Genomic DNA, 17647 nt, shown 5'->3' on the forward strand with positions numbered 1-17647 from the left:
TACCTACAGGGTTCAGGCATGTCCTTATCTGCTTGCCTAGGCAGTACCTCCCCATCTGCACTGCTATTTATACCTGTGCTAGGCGGGTGTGTAGTATATGTACTCTACACACTGCTAAAAGGAGTGGGCAATGTAGACCTTCAAACACGGAGAGCCAGATCCCGCAGTGGCTGTCACTTGGAATCGCTCTCCATTGAACTCAGTGGGTCTATGCCAGTTTATACTAGCTAAAGATCTGATCTACAGTGTTCTCAGTAAGTTAAAATAGTTAAATTACAGCTTTTAAAAACTATCTTTTGTAGTTGAATTCTTCCAGCTGTATGATCAGAAATGCAAGAGCTTGCTTGGAAGCAGTACAGAGCTATGAGTATAATTAGACAAAGCTTTTCTTTTAAATCTTTCAGCTGTACAAGGATCGGGTGTCATATTTAGAACGGTGGAAGTTACTTTACATAAAGAAGGGAACACTTTTGGGTTTGTAATACGAGGTAAGTTATCCCTAAACATGAATAATCTGAATTTCTAGATGAGCACAAGCAAAATAGCAATAAGTTTTTATGATACCATGCAATCATATTTCAAGATTTGTTGTCTACGGTTTGTAAATCCTGTGTGATTAATGCATGATTTCTTCTGTACTTAATGTACTGTGTTTATGAACTGGTATACATTTTTATTTATGGAGCAATAGTAATGAATCCACTATGCCAATAACATACCTGACTTTGGGTCGCACAAGGCCAAATCCTGGTCCCAGTGAAGTAAAGAGGAAGTTTGCCATTTGCAATGGGATCAGGGCTCTTAAAGGAGATATCTTATACACTATTTGTATAAGCTAGCTATTAAAATTTGATTTATAGTTGAGAAACATCCCCAGTCTCTATAGTAGAATGAGAGTCTTCACGCTGAATTAGAGAACAGAAAATTTTTATGCAGCTTTTAGACAATGATACTCCTATGGTAAATTGTGGGAGTTTATTAGCTCATAGACTTCAATGTCCGAAGGGGCCATCATGATCTCCTAGTCTGTCCTCCTGTACATTGCAGGCCACGGAACCTGTAACAGAACGCTAACCTCAGGGAAAGCAGTGTCCTGGGTCTTTTTCAATGCGTAGGGTCTCCCAGTGGTCATTGTTGTGCTCTTCTAAGTACAGATTTTCCCCTCCCTGGTGCAGCGAAGTATTCAGGATACCTAGTGCTAATGTCGGCGTAAAGAGGGCATACTGAGAACAAAAAAGGAATGAATTTGGGGGTGGGGGGTTAAGAAATGAATATCCCCATTTAACAAATCCAATTCTAAAGGAGCAGTAGAGTAGGAATCACCTGTATTCTAAACTAGCATAGCACTACTCCATATATGCAGCCATGTAGGTGTATTTTAGTGGCTTAATCATTCTTGCTTTTCTAACCAGTCTGTATGTGTGCATGCTGCAAACCTTTGGAATTGTATTTTGAAAATGAGTTTTCATTTAAAAAAAAAAAGTACGAGGGTGTTTTATTCCCTTTTCTAGGTGGAGCACATGATGACAGAAATAAATCTCGTCCTGTTGTAATAACATGTGTTAGACCTGGAGGGCCTGCTGACAGGTACAATTCATTTTCCTCTGTAGCAAGAGAAAGAGAGAAAGGTTAGATTGTCTGGGGCAGAAGTTAAGGCAGACATCTGTGGAGTACAATAGACACATTCAAAACCAATCCTTTGAAATTAAAAAATTATGCATTTCATTGTAATAACAATAGGCAACCGTAGGAAGTTGGCGCATGATAACATAGCATGAATTTTAATTAAGAGACTAAGCTGCTTGTTTCAGAATTGCCTGTCACACACTTAAAATATATATAGAGAGAGAGATGAATTAGAAATCCTAAAAAAATGCTATGATGGGATTATCGCATGCTCTTCACAGCTTTCAAACAACCTTTTGATGCATAGTGCAACCTTAATGTACAGTTTAATTCCACACTGTATTTCAAAATGTATTTCTCTTGCACTATAGAAACAAATAATCTAGATGTGTGGGGTTTTTTTCTGGGCAAATATTAGAGCCAATCCTGACCTGTGTTCGTGCTCAGTCCTTTCCAAGGCTTAACTCCCACTCTCCCGCTCAATCAGTCCTGAGTAAGGAGTTTAGGATGTGGCCCTATTAGCATATTTTCTCTCTCTCTCTCTCTGTATATACATATATATAAATCCCATGTCTTTAAAAAAAGGAGAAAAAAGCTATTTTGATGAGTGATTCTATATGTCAGTTACATTTTCAGAAATGGCACTGGTGTCCTTAAAACACTAAAGGAACTAAACGCACAGTTTCTTTAAAGGATGCTGAGTTCTCTGGCTTATGCTTAGAAATTTTGTCTCTGGCTAAAATTAATAAATAACAAAAGTTCAAGAGATCCGTCATCTTTTTTTTTCTGTTTCTCACCCTCCCTGCCCTTTTCTCTGAAACCTGGGTTAAGAATAGGAATACTTTCATTTCCTCTTATAATTCAGGATATGTTGTGATATATGCCTACGAGAGTGGATGGCATTGCTAGCCAATTTTCTTTCAGATAGCAAGTGGGGAAGAAGAGAACTGTCCAAATGGGTTGAGGGATGAAAATCAGGAGGTGATCCCTTATAGTTAGCAATCTGCTTTTTCGTGTGTATGTGTGTGTGTGTGTGTGTGAGAGAGAGAGAGAGAGAGAGAGCATATATTGTAAAAAACCAATACCTAATAGCAGTCCACTGTGACTTGATTATTTAGTGATGGGTAGTTTTTCCCATCACTGATTTTCTGATTAAAGCCATTTCCTTTTCACAATGACCCTTGAACATTTTTACTGTCAAAGTAAATGTTAAGAGTAAAGTCAAATGGGATAGATGTCAGAAGGGACGTGAGTGAATTGCTTTGCATAAGTGGCTATTATCTCCAAACTACCTGATATTAAATTAATAAGGACTGTTCCTTTAATTTCTCTTCAGAGAGGGCACAATCAAACCTGGTGACAGGTTGCTGAGTGTTGATGGAATTCGACTCCTTGGAACGTCACATGCTGAAGCCATGAGTATACTGAAACAGTGTGGACAGGAAGCGACTCTGCTGATAGAATATGATGTCTCAGTAATGGGTACGTTGAAATTCTGAGCTTTAGTTCTGGCAACCATCTGTGATATTCTACTTCCATTCCTGATAAGCTACTTCAAAATTGGTTATGACCTGTTATACCTCAGATATTCCCATCAGCACCTTCTCATAAATATTTTTTGGTTCATGGAGAGGTGAGCAGTATTGTAATTTAGAGACTTGATATTTCATAGTTTGTACAGTGAAACCACCCTGTGGATCCTAGCAAAGGAACTCTCTCAGTGACTACCTTACATTTGTACAAAGTAGATAAAGTGCGTAAGCATTTCTATCCAGATTGCACAAATGGGAGGTTTACTTGCTGTAGCAGGAGTCCTTATTTTATTTTGCCAGTGTAGCTGCCAACACAATGGCAAAAGTCATGCAACCACCAATATCTGAAACGGTTGTGCAAAGGTGTGTGAGAGAGCAGAAGGAGGTAGGAAGGAGATAAACTGTGAGATGCAAAATGAGCTTGAATTTTGAAACAGGATGCAACAGGAATCCAGTGAAGATATTTGACGAGGGGCTGAACATGGCCAGAATGTGAGAGACAGTAGTTTTTTTTTTTTTTTTTACAGCAGAGTTTTGAACAGATGTTTCATCTGCTTTTGAAGAGACGTTCCATCACCCTCATTTGTGTCACTTAGATTGAAGGCTCTTGATGATGGGGAGCTTGCCTTTTTATATCAGCATATGTTTGTATGGCACTGTGCACACCCATGACGCTGTAGAAATACTAATATATCGATTTTCTGCCTTTATATAGTACAGAGAAATTTGAGTAAACTTGGCCCATGTCTCCCCCTGCCATTACATCCCTGGCTCGTTAAGACATATTCTGAATCATGGTGTGCACATCACAAAGTACAGGATCAACAGCAGCAGTAGGCAGGAAAGACAATCAGTTGAACTGAAGCATCTCCACTCTCTTTGGGAGCCTTTCGTCATCCATTCCTCCTCAGCTGCCTCGTTCTATTCCTGCCTGGCAGGAAAGTGACCTATTTGAATTTTGCCACGTAGCATGGATTCAAATACCCAGGTTTTGGAAAAGACTGACAGTTAGAAATAAAACTTCAGACAGGTGCTTATCCTAGAACAGCTCTCTTACTTCTGGAAATACTTTTTCTTCACATAGCGTATACTCTCATTTATTCATCTGCTCCCTCCACTATCAGCAAAGCAGTGGTGGCCTTGGATAGTTTCTGCTGGAGACCCACAATGGTCCCACAGCCAGAAAGGAGATGGTAGCTCAGCCATTTGGGTGGAGAACTTCTCTGGAGAAAACATGAATGTAGGTGATGTTGAGGCTATAGAGGAGTAGAGGTCAGGTGTTTCCAAGCATCTGCCCTTTCACCTTTGGTGCTTGTCTGGATAAATCAGTGCTATCTGGCATCACAATTGAAACCAGATTCATTTTGTTCTCCACCTAAAAATAATCATTTAAAAATACTCGGGAATGCTCTGTAGGCTTTATCCAGAGCTAATGGAAGTCAATGGAAAGACTCCCATTGATTTCAGTGGGCTTTGGGTCAAGACCTAAGCCTCCAGCTGGGTCCCCATTTCAGAGGATGTGCCCTCTCCGCACTCCTCTGTGTACTGGACAGGACTAGCTTCAAATCCAGAGAGTATTTTCTCTGAAATTTGCACAGGCTTGGTAGAGGACAAGACTGCCCTGAGAACGAATTTTCTCCTGGCTCCAGGCATCTCCAGCTGGCGATGCTCAGAAGGCAATGAGTCCTGACCACATACTGGCTGTGCAGAGTGCCTTGACAGCCCCAAGAGGTGAACAGAATGATGGCTCTTTGGCTTCTCCTGCACCCTCTCCTCCACCACCACCATCACATACTTCACAGTCAGAGTAGGGTGGCATTGTACTGTCGGCCAGTACACTAGAATCTCAGAGTTACAAACACCAGAGTTATGAACTGACCAGTCAACCACACACCTCATTTGGAACCAGAAGTATGCAGTCAGGCAGCAGAGACCCAAAAGCAAATACTGTACAGAACAGTACTGCGTTAAAAGTAAACTACTAAAAAAATAAAGGGAAAGTTTAAAAAAAGATTTGACAGGGTAAGAAAACTGTTTCTGTGCTTGTTTCATTTAAATTAAGATGGTTAAAAGCAGCATTTTTCTTCTGCATAGTAAAGTTTCAAAGCCATATTAAGTCAATGTTCAGTTGTAAACTTTTGAAAGAACAAGCATAATGTTTTGTTCAAAGTTATGAACATTTCAGAGTTACGAACGACCTCCAATCCTGAGGTGTTCGTAACTCTGAGGTTCTACTATATCACACTTCCATCTTTGGCAAGTCACTTCATCTCTTTAGCTGTGTGTACACTGCACACTAAGCCCAGGCTCTTCCTCAGGTTTGAGTCCAAACCCCTCTTCCATCCACACACAGATCAGTCTGAAGTGAGTCCTAGGACCCTGCTGGGGAGGTGGATCAGAGCCTGAGTCTCCCTGTCATTTGGCAGTGTGGATGCAGCCCAAGCCTGAGACTGAGTCAGAAGGTCTGCATAGTGCAGTATGGATATGTTAGCATGGCTGAGAGACCCAGATCCAGTCATTGTAAGCCCAGGTTTACCGTGCAGTGTGGACGCTCAAGCATGGGCTTGGAAACACCAAGTTCACAAGCTCGAATCCCATTGACCTGGGTTTACAATGCAGTATAGACATGCTATCTGTGCCTCTCTTCCCTGCCCCCTCCCCCCGGCCCCGGTCTGTTTAGATTGTAAACAGCATAGGGAGGGACTGCCTCTTCCTGTTTGTCTGTACGTAGCCGAACACAATGGGGCCCTGATCTGAGTTGGGGCTCTAAGCACTAGTGTAATACCAATAATGGTAATAGCATTCCTTGCCTGTTGATCAGACCATGTCACTTTCTTCTTGAAGGCCCTTCAGCTGCATTGAACTTTATGGGACTATGCATGTGCTTAAAGTTACTCACATGCCTACGTGCCTTGCTGAGATGGGCAAAGAAGCTTGTCAACCTACCAACATGAAAGGGATACTATCTGCATGTTTCTTCTTCTTTGGAAATGTGTCTTGTTTAAAAGACTGATTCATGGAGGACATTAGGATATAGTTTCTAGAGGACTTTGAAATAATAAGAATAAGAAATAATAGATTCATCTCTGAAAACGATAGGAAAATGTGTGCTACAGTGACAGCTGGAGGAAAACTGTCTTTACAGTGAATTCAGAGCATAGAAATGTTCTGGAGGAGTAGAGATGGCAATCTGCCAGGTGTCTTTCTTTTCCCAAAACCATCTCATTCTGTTTTGATGATAAAACAAGATGGTTGCTTATAAGATTTAGGGGAGACCACAGATATTTCTGATTTTATGAGAAATAAATAATGCTGCAAGTCCATGTGTGTCTGCTCAGGAGTAGGGTATGAAACTCTCACACTAAATTTAGTATCTTGCAGAGATAGTATAAACTGCATGGGCTTTATGGCTTTTTCATTTTTCACGGTAGTCCTTAGATTAAGCCATTGACGGGAGATTAACTGCACTTTCTTATCAATGAGTGATTTAAAAATCTCTTCAGGAAGAGGAAAACATATGAGCCAAGTCAATTGGCTTTGTGAGATAATACACAGGGGACATTTTTCCCCAGTGAATCTTGTTGTTCTGCACTGGAATGTATCTGTTTCTAGAGGACATGGTATAGGGTAGAAGAACAATCTCTACATGGAGAATTACTGCGTTAGATTGAACTAAGTCCTCAAATTGTTCAAGCTAGAAATATTGTACTGTAGTTAGCCAAATGAGTTTCATAATGGCTTATTTTAGATAGTGGATGAGCACTAAATTATGCTTTCCCAAGGAAACAAATCTGGAGCTCACGTTTTCTTCAAGGAGAAGCTGGATTTCAGAGATTTTTTGGGCACAGATGAGAAATCCTGTAAAAGTGCCACTATAATCACAAAACAAGATATTGACACGAGTTCCAAATTAAGAATCCCACTGTCCCCATCCAAGAGGAGGAATAAAAGTTTATCAATAGATTTCTTTGATATTGAGCAGAATAGGGAAGATGCTCTTCAGGCTTTTCAAGAACATCTGAATCACATAATTATAATTACTATATTTACTCTGAAAGCTAATGAAAACATTTCTGAAAAGTTTGAAGAAAATAAATCAATCTGCTTAGATTTCAGGACATAAAAATAGTACCGTGATTTAGAATTTTGATCTCTATCTAACATTTTTGTGCAACTCTTAACTAAAATATAGCTTATTGTTGCCCCTTCAAGCTGTTTACCTTGTTACAGCTCCTTGACAATTCCTGCATAGGGAATCTTTGCAGTAAAGAGGTTGTAATTAAGCAAAAATATTATCATTTGTTAGATTATAGTGTCTGAATGAGCATTAGGTGGTGGGCTGCAGCTGTGAGAGAACATAAAGATCCTTCTATAACCTGCCTCTGTAATAGAGGCTTCCTCTTAGCTCAAGTAGTAGGGACCTGTATTCTTGTTTCTAGAACTAAAGGAACAGGATTCTAACTTGCATATTTGACTTGTTTGTCTAGCAATTACAGTACTTATTTGTTTGTAGCAATAGTTTCATTGAACAGTGGGAAGCAACAATTGTTTCCTGCAAAATGACAATGAAATTGGCCAAGCTGATTTTGAGTTCTACGTCTTTAAAAATCACTCTGACTATAGAGCCACTGAGTAGCAGCTGCTTTGCCAAAGCTGCACCCAAAGTTCTGAGATGAACATGATGTTTACTCCCTTAAATACTTTACACAGGGGAAAGTACTAATGTGCTTGTTTTCTGGAAAGTTTGAAGACAAGTACTCATAATATTTTAAAGTTATCAATGCTTTACAATTACACTTTTTAAAATATTCTATCAAGTATCTTACCTACTGGGTCACTTTAGCTAAAAGATTTGGTGCATAGAATACTTAAAGAACAATCACAATTTTAAAAGGATACATTTACAAAAATCTGCCTTGTTATTTAATAATTCTTTATAAAGACTTACCTATAAGGACCCACCTGGCAGAAAGGGCACTGTCTAGCATCTGCATGGTCGAAGAGGCATGTTGTATAATCTATAAAACCTGAAGAACACTTTTAGAAACGAGTTCAGGGCAAGATGTGACGAAGAAAAAGGAACCCTGGGGATTGCTCTTAAGCGTCACAGAGCATCATAAAGCAAAGGATCTAGAGTCCTGAGGAACTTTTAGAGCCCCCAAATTCTACAGATTAAGGGGAAGCCAAAGGAGCTGGGGACTCTGCAAATCTTTGCAGCAATGGGAGGAGCCAGGACCCTTGCAAAGGTTATGAATTTGGCAAGACACTGTGAGCTGGGGGAGCCAAGGACCCGGTGCAGGTCCTATACTCTGCATTGGCCCCCCCTGTTTTGTTAAAAACTTAAAGTTAACAAAGATTGAGTCTATTAAAAACTTTGGCATGACGCCTGGACAGGGATCTGGCATTTGAAAGAGACTGCTAATAGCCACACTGTGAAAAGGCCCGGATCCCATGGTACTCTAAATGCAAATTATCTGATCCTTTAAATCTATTTCCCTAAGTTAAGTATCCTCACACCTTCTTGTCAACTGTCTAAGTGGGCCATCTTGATTATCACTACAAAAGTTTTTTTCTCCTGCTGACAATAGCTCATCTTAACTAATTAGCCTCTCACAGTTTGTATGGCAACTTCCAACTTATCTGTATGTATATATATCTTCTTACTATACGTTCCATTCTGTGCATCCGATGAAGTGGTCTCTAGCCCATGAAAGCTTATGCTCTAATAAATTTGTTAGTCTCTAAGGTGCCACAAGTACTCCTATTCTTTTTGCTGATCCTTTAAAGTACATTATCTCTCATGTGTCCCTTCAGGGGCAGACTCGCTATGTGTATCAAATTTATACTGAAAACTACTGTTATTGTCAGAGTAGCCTTAGGAGCTGAAATATTAATCTGCCTAGTTATCATTACACACTGAAAAAAGTCCCCCTACATTCAAAGAACACTATTAAGTTTGCAAAGTCAAGCACATAAAAGTTAGGAAATGCCACTGCTAAGGTTGCCTGTTGTCCCGGTCTCCCTCCCCAGGTTCCTCATCCAGTCTCAGTGTCCAACCCACGGCTCCTTGTCCCAGTCTGTTTGACCAGCCAGCCGCTATCTCTCCCCTCAACTCCCAGTCTCCCCCCCGTCCCCCTCACCCCAGGTTCCAGTGCAAGTCCCAGTCTCATACCCACCCCAGCTACCAGTCCCGGTTTCCCTCTTCCAATCCCAGTCTTCCCTCCACCCCAAGGATCCTTGTTTAAATCTGCTCCCACCTCTATTCCCACTGGCAGGTCTGGCTCTTCTCTCCTCCATATGCAAATCAGGCAGCTTCTTCCTTATTGCCTGAGCCCAACAGGGCGGGGAGGGGGGTGTCATTGAGGGAAAGTCTACACAGGGATAAAAGACCTTGGCTGACTGAGGTTGGCTGACTCGGGCTTGTGGGACTCAGGATGTGGGGCTAAAGATTGTGGTGTGGACATTTGGGCTTGGGCTGGAGCCTGGGCTCTGGGACCTTCCACCCCCCACAGAGTCCCGGAGCTCAGGCTCCAGCCCGAGCTCAAACATCTACACAGCAAGTTTTCAGCCTTAGACCATGAGCCCCATGAGACCAAGACAGCTGACGTGGGCCAGCTGCAGGTTTATTTTATCCCTGTAGGCATATCCTGAGAGCACAGGAGACAGGTTCCCTGCTTCTAGTTCAGGTGCCAGGATCAGGATCTGGCATGGCTCACAGCAGCCCAGAGGTGCAGTTGCAGGGAAAGTCTTGCTCAGCACCAGAATGGAGCATCCCCAGTGCAGACAGAATCTTTGGAGAATTTAGGTGCTAGACGAGGGGTCAGCAACCTGCGGCATGCATACCGATTTTTACTGACACACTGCTGCCAGTCGGGGTCCCGGCTGCTGGCTCTGCTCAGCCCGCTGCCTGCCTGGGTGTATGGAACCCCAGGCCAGCGGCAGGCTGAGCAGGGCCAGCGGCCAGGACCCAGCTGGCAGGAGCTGGCGGACGGAACCTCAGACCGGCGGTGGGATGAGCCGCTCAGCCCGCCACCAGTCTGGGGTTCTGTCCGCTGGCCTCACTCAGCCCACTGATGGTCTGGAGTTCCAGCCACTGGCCCCGCTCAGCCCACTGCCGGCCTGAGTGAACGGAACCCTTGGCCAGCAGCAGGCTGAACGGGGCCGGTGTCTGGGACCCTGGCTGGCAGGAGCCGGCTGAACCCTAGACCGGCAGTGGGTGAGCCGCTGCCAGTCTGGGGTTATGTCCGCCACCCAGCTCAGCCCGCTGACAGTCTGGGGTTCCGGCCGCCAGTCCCTTACCAGCCGGGGTCCCGGCCATCTGCCCTGCTCAGTCTGCTGCCGGCCTGGGATACCAGCTACCGGCCCTGCTCACTTCGCTGCTGGTCTGGGGTTCCAGCCGCCCGGCCCCCTGCTAGCTGGGTCCGGGCCTCCAGTCATGCTCAGCCCTCCTGCCAGCTTGGGGTACCGGCAGCCAGCCCAAGGCTCTGCTCCTGGCCTGGGCCCAGCGCTCTGCAGCACTTATCAAAAATTACACTACAGTGAGCTTAAAAACTTGAAAACTTAAAAACTTTGTATATTACAGTAATCATTAAAAAATGTATAACGTTAATAAATACAGAGGTTTGATGAAACAAAGTAGTTGTACTTATGTGCCTGTGCTTAACTTGTGTTTTCGATGATTTACCTTCTAAAAAAATCTCTCATATCTCGCACCCCCAGGGGGTATGTGCACCCCAGGTTAAGAACCACGGCACTAAACTGATAAGATCTGCATTTTAACTTAATTTTAAATGAAGCTTCTTAAACATTTTAAAAATCTTGTTTACTTTACATACAACAATAGTTTAGTTACATAATATAGACTTATAGAGAGAGACCTTCTAAAAACGTTAAAATGTATTACCGGCACACGAAACCTTAAATTAGAGTGAATAAATGAAGACTCGGCACACCACTTCTGATAGGTTGCCGACTCCTGTGCTAGACGCTAAGAAGTCTCTAGTGGGCATGTGCAAATTGCAGTTTTTCAAGGACTTATAACTTGTCCACATTCAGGCAGTTTTCTTGAGGATGGCCAAACAGATGTCCCTGACACAAAGGCAACTCCTTTCCAAATTTCAAGTCTCTGCTCAAAGGCATGGGGGTGCTAGAGATTTTCAATGTAAAGGCTGACAAAACTTTTGAAAATGGGCAGAACAATGTTTTTTTCCCCTAGCCTCTTTCTCAGAAATGGCAGAATTATTTTAGCTGAAGTTTTCAAAAGTAATAATTAATAAATAACAGCCTGAGGCAGACATCTAGCATGGAAAATTTCAGCCCAAATAGTTAGTTTGGCAAAGTTATAAACAACAGAAAACAGGGTCTTATAATGGGAAGCGTCAGGCAACCTTAGTAATAGATGGTGTTACAAACTCCATGTGTTATACTGGATCTGCTAAATTCACTTGGCTTTCTCATTTGTTATCTACTTTTGTTTGTTGTTCTAATTCGTTATCCATGTCTGTGAGTAGAAGATTACTGAAAAACAGGGAGGAATATTTACCTTTTATACTTACGGCATTTTTTTTCTTTACAAAACTTCACGATTGTCCCTGAAGAGAAGTAAAAAGAGTTCAGTGGTATCTTATAGCTTACAAATGATTCTAACGTGCCCAATTAACATTTCTCTCTAGGACTTTGGAAACCAAAGGCTCATTAAATGCCACTTCATGAACATTGTTCTGTATGAGAGAAAAACTGTAAAGGTGAAATGAAATTTTATTATTACAGAATAAGTAAAAATAAAGTTTCATTATCTGAAATAATAAGAGAGAAGAGGGATTCATTCTGTTTAGAGAGCCATTTATAATAGAAAAATGTTGTTCTGTGCTATACTTTCTGTTAAGTTGAACACAGAGAAATGAAGACATCTGCTTTCAAAGATTCATTAGGAAGTTAGAACCCGTACTATCTAGTGCTGATCTAAATGTTGTCTGATTTTTTGAAAATTCAGTGTAAAGTACGTAGCATTTTTTCATGCAGAGCATCTATCTCTGTGGAGGACTGCTGGTATGTCCTCCCATGTCCTCTGAAGGGAGCTGGTCTGACTTTTTGGGTGCCAATTAAAGTTTCTGTATTCCTCAATGAGATGCAGGCAGCAACCCGTGTGAAACAGCTGCCCTCTACCTCTCTCGTTACTAAAAGAAATAACGGTTTTGGAGAACTTCTCATTTTCATTTAATTTTCATTTCACTCCCGGGAAAAGCTTTTCTGAGCACAGTGTCTCACCTGCTATCCTCCCTACAACCAGTTGGCCCCTGAGGTATCAGCACCTACGCCTCTGAAGAGCTACGTCAGTGCTAATGTGGCTTTGCCAGCCTACCATTTTTATTGTGCTGCTTTCTCTCAAGTATTCCGCAGAAGTGTAACTTAGTTTCACCTGCCAGCTACACACACTGAGGCAGCGTAACTAAAGGTAATTAAAACTCAACCTCTGCTCTTTATATAAAGATTGAATTCAGGGTTCTGGGTCTGTCTTTGAAAAGTGCTTGTACAAAGCACTAGAAGAAAAGCCTAGCCTAGCCCAACCTGTGCCTCTCAGGTCTCTCAAGTCTCTGAGGTATCCATTGTTTAGCTATCTGTAACTCTTTAACTGTGCCTTGTAGTCATGCCATGAGTGGGGAAAAAACACCAATGTGTCTCTATAAAGTAGTTGAATCTAATCTGGGACCACGACGACTGAAATGCTTTAATCCTAATAATAGGTTGTTGCATGGTGTTACAACAAGGCAAAGTTAAAATTGTTTGGGTGCTCTAACCGTGCGTTTCCAAACCCTAGGATGTTTGGATTTCTCTTTGGTTTAACCTTTACTCTGAATTTCCTGGGTTTATAGTGCTTGATTTGGGGCTAACAGCAGCATCCAGGTAATATATTTCACGTTAAATGACTGATATGCACTCTCAATCTTAACTCCATTTTAACACAGTTTTTGGATGGGATCTATAAAATGGATGAGTATGTAGTTATCTCAAGTTTTTAATTTCAACTCATTTTTTTTGTTGTCCTTCCACTGCTTGCTACTTCCCAGCAGTCTTCCTATTTGGTGGATGTCCCATATGAGAGTGTGGATATATTTGTACTGTTTATTTTCTCTTAGGTAGACATCCGCCAACCTGAATGAAACCACCCACCTCTAAAATGAAGAGCATGCATTCTGTTTGGTTGGTGTTAGCATTATAGCTGCTAACTTTTAAGCCTTTTAGAATAGGCATGGAATTGCTGCCTGCTTCCAGCAGGTATATGCGAGCAATCCTCCAGCCTGAAGAATGTCTTCTACAAGGAATTTGCCTTACTGGTTAGAGAAAAATGTCCTCTTTCCATATCTTGTACGAAGTATAATTGTAGTGCCACAGGTGGGGAAAGAATTAATCAGATGTCTCGCCACTTTGAATGAAGACTATCCTGATATGCTGGGCATGGGGGTGGGAAGAGTAGCAGGAAAGAGGACTGCAGTCCCAACCATATGCACACATCTAAACCTCAGTGGAGATTAAACAAATGTTCATTCTTTAGGATGGCTCATCTGTTACTTACTGAGTTGGATAAAACCAAACTAATTGGCATAATAAGTCCTCTCAGTTTATGAGAGTCTAAAAAAGAATTGAGCAAGGCAGATGAAGTGCTTAAATTCAGGGCAAAAATGTCATGATTTCACAAAGGCAGGCTGATAATTAAGCATCTCAAAGATTAAAGAAATGTCTCAACATGGCATACAGTTCAGTGCAGGAGAAGCTCTATAATCAGAAAAATCCAATTAAAAAATGTCAGCCACTGGAGCTGGCTTAGTGACACTGCAGCAAACCAGGAGACCAAGGACTAAGGATGGAATAGAATTCCTGCATGTTGGAAAGGGCTGGGGCTGTTTTCACTGAGGCGGTGAGAGAAAGAGGCCTGTCCCTGAAGGAACAGCAGTGGTGTCAATAACAGTAGCAATCACTCCACCCAATGGCTGGTGGAAAGGTGAACATTGCTCATTTTACTAGAACCTTCCCAAACCAGTTTGTGGGGAAGGGTTAGGGAAGGGCGGAGCGTGAATTGAACAAGTATGTCCTCTTGGCAGTTTTTATCAGCAGGGTATACAGGCTGTGCTGTGCCTGGTGGGTTTGGCCTAGGCGAGAGTGGCCTGCGAGCCCTGTAGGCCGTAGCCTAGAACATCATTAATAAGTGTAACTGAGAGTCTGGACTTGGAGACAATGGGCTAAATTCTGATTTACATTATACCAGATTAGGCAAAGTATTTAAGCAGGTGCTTAAGTGCTTTACTGAACAGGGATGAATTTAAGCAGGTGCTTACAGTTAAATACGTTTTTAATTACTTTGCCTAAATCTGGAATAACTCAGTTGAAGCTGTTCTGGAATAAAGCTTGTGTGAGATCGGAATCAGACCCAGTGAGGTTTCACAGGTTTTAGAATTTGGCCTATGGAAACTGTATATTCTCAGTAAGGAAAGCACTCAGACTTGACTTTCCGATCCCAGGCTCAGTTTGCAGGCGTGACAGTTGGGTCGGGGGAACCCATCTTTTTACTTGTGAACTGAACAAATTGGATCTGGAAATCATGGAGACACACTAATATAGAACTGCACAATGCCTTTTCGTACAGTGACACTTTAGAATTGCACTTCAAAGGTCTTGACTCAACAATGTCATAAACAGAATATTCAAACAATGATTAGTTATGTTCTGTATTTAATTCAGATTAAACTTAACTAAAACAACCCCACATGTAAGTTAATATAAATCTTAGGAACCTATCATAAGTTTAGGATTTTCCACACTGTGACCCAGGGACCTCTTGGTGCCAACTGAAAGCAGCTATAGGAGGTGCATAGGATTTTACAGGGCTCTCCTGCGGGGAGGGATAGCTCAGTGGTTTGAGCATTGGCCTGCTAAACCCAGGGTTGTGAGTTCAGTCCTTGAGGGGGCCATTTTAGAGATCTGGGGCAAAAATTGGGGATTGGTCCTGCTTTGAGCAGGGGGTTGGACTAGATGACCTTCTGAGGTCCCTTCCAACCCTGATATTCTATGACTCTATGACATCTGCATAATAGTTCACCAAAGAGTGGCACATGAGGTCTCCACTGAAAGCTAGTAGCCCACTGGTTATCATAGTCATTACAAAATATATGTTCTGATAATATTTAAAGAGTTACATTTTTAAGGTCTTGGAGTAAAGGCAGGTCACCAAGAGGTGACACACCCTAGACATGTTCCTTTTAGGCAGGAAAAAAAGTGTTTATCTCCCTGTCCGGTCCTGTGCACATTGTGTATTGTCTACCTCACAATGTAGACCTATTTGTTTACTGAGCCATAGGGAAAAGCAGAGATTGTGGAGTCAACAAAAGAGGAAATTCACAGGATGAAACAAGCAGCAGGGGCTGACCTGTTTATCACTAAAGACAAAGGATTATTAGGGTATATCTTGGGTATACAGGGTATACCTATAGATATAGATATATATAGGGTACATAGGGTATGTTTTGGGTATATTTCAATATTGTTTTCCAACCTTTGACGTGTTTCAGATGAGACAAGCCTGGTTGATTGTCAGGTCAGCTATCTGTTATCTTGCCTGACGTTACCTTATAATTCACTGGAGCCTGATCTAAGCCCACGCAAGTCAATAGGAAGACTTCAATGGCCTGTTGACTTCAGTGGCCTTTAGATGAGGCCCCAATGGACAAAGAGTATGGTCTTGTCTACATTTGAAGGAGTTTGCCATTATAGTTATCCTGGTACAACTATATCAACAACCCCCCCCACCCACCCAGTGTGGGGACAGCCCATATTGGCAAAAGAGGGGTTTTTGCTGGTATAGGTTAAACTGGTTCCCAAAAGAAATAAGCTATACCATCAACAGAACATATTTGCTGGTATAACTGCATCAGCACTAGCGCTTTTGCTGGTTGTGTCTGGCACGGATATTAGGGGGGTGGGGGAACGCCCCCCTGACTGCATTGCTGAGGACCTAATTGTGGTGCACTTTAAAAACACAACCAAAACCACCTCACTCTATATGTGGTATGAATAGTGTCCGCAAAGATAACATAATGTTAAAAGACTCCATTTGTTTCTTGTCAAGAAAGGAGAATATTGTGCTTTAATGTTCTGTGCTTATAATTTAATCAGGATTTCTCTCTTGTGGGTCATTAGCACTAACTTGAGGACAGGATGTAGATGTATCAAATTGCCAGCTTTGAGACAACTTTTATAGTCCACCCCCGTTTTCATGTGGAGTTAGAACACTGCACAAACCCTTACCTAAAGCATACTTGAGAAACTGATACATTGGCAGCTACTGTGAATTTCTTTTAAGTTTCAGGTTTTCATGTAACAGACCAGATTTCAAATATCTGCCTTTGATGTTATAAATCACAGAGAAGTGTTCATGTTGCTGGTTTGTCTCACACAGTGTATTCTGTCATTCTTTAGTTTGTCAGAGAATGGTAGGCAGGTGTCAGCTGCCTTGTTTACATTAAAAGCCAACTGCAAAGCCAAAATCTGTGACCTCCGTGGCAAACTTGCAGCCTTAATTATAATGTATACATTCTCTTTATTATAGGTGAGGATGGTAGCACTGCCTATTATTAAGGTTGCCTGACACTTCCCCTGTTTTCAGTTGCTTGTAACTTTTTCAAACTTTAAACATTTGGGCTGATATTTTCCATATTGAGTGTCTGCCTCAGGCTGATTTTTTGGGAAAATTTCACCCAAAATGGTTCAACCAATTTCTAAGAATTAAGTTAGAGAAAAATATGTGCTCTACCCATATCAAAAAACAAAGAAACAAAAAACCAACCAGCAACCTTTTCTTTGAGAAGCTCTAGCACCTCATGCTTTGGAGCAGGGACTCTGAATTTAGAAGGGAATGGCCTATGTGTCAGAATGTGCCTTTTGCTGTCTCTGTGAAAATCCACCCACTGAGTTATAAGCCTTTGAAAAATCACAGCTCAAATATGCTCAGTAGAAACTGTCTAGAGCTTAGCAGTTAAATTCCTTGAAGATTCCATCTGTACTGACCATGCTCATTTCTGGGGCTTAGCAGGACTTTTACTGTAATTGCAACTCTGGGCTACTCTGAGTTGGGCCAGTTCCAGGTCCAGGCACCAGAACTGAGAGTAGAAAGACTGTCTCTCCTGTACTTCCAATGTTCCCCCTTACTGGTCCCAGCCATGAGGAGGAGCAAGCTGCCTGATTCAAATGCAGAGTGGGCAAGAATCGGGACAGGGTTGAGAGGAGTAGATTAGGACAATGAGCCTGAGGGTTATGGGGGGAAGACTCAGACTGGAGGCTGGTGCAGTGGGGAAGGGAAACTGGGACTAGGAGTTAGGGGGAGAGTGAGGGGGGCTGGGCAAGGAGACTGGGAGTTGGGGAAGGAAACAGGCAGGGAAGAACTGGGAGCTAATGTAGGAGGGAGACTGACAATGGACAAGGAGTCAGGGGTCCGAGAC

The 17647-nt window shown here is 42.2% G+C and overlaps 1 protein-coding gene across 13 annotated transcripts in view; it reads left to right on the forward strand.

Moving 5' to 3' along the window:
- The window catches only part of GRIP1 (glutamate receptor interacting protein 1), a 546608-nt gene that overhangs the window by 425113 nt on the left and 103848 nt on the right, over positions 1 to 17647 (forward strand). For all 13 annotated transcript variants that reach the window (XM_043548244.1, XM_043548269.1, XM_043548251.1 and 10 more), the window contains exons 5-7: positions 405 to 488; positions 1512 to 1587; positions 2963 to 3108. In XM_043548244.1, the coding sequence (XP_043404179.1) occupies positions 405 to 488; positions 1512 to 1587; positions 2963 to 3108 (306 nt within the window). The remainder of the gene's footprint in view (positions 1 to 404; positions 489 to 1511; positions 1588 to 2962; positions 3109 to 17647) is intronic.

Source organism: Chelonia mydas, chromosome 1, assembly GCF_015237465.2.
Source record: "Chelonia mydas isolate rCheMyd1 chromosome 1, rCheMyd1.pri.v2, whole genome shotgun sequence".
NCBI classification, from domain to species: Eukaryota; Metazoa; Chordata; order Testudines; family Cheloniidae; genus Chelonia; species Chelonia mydas.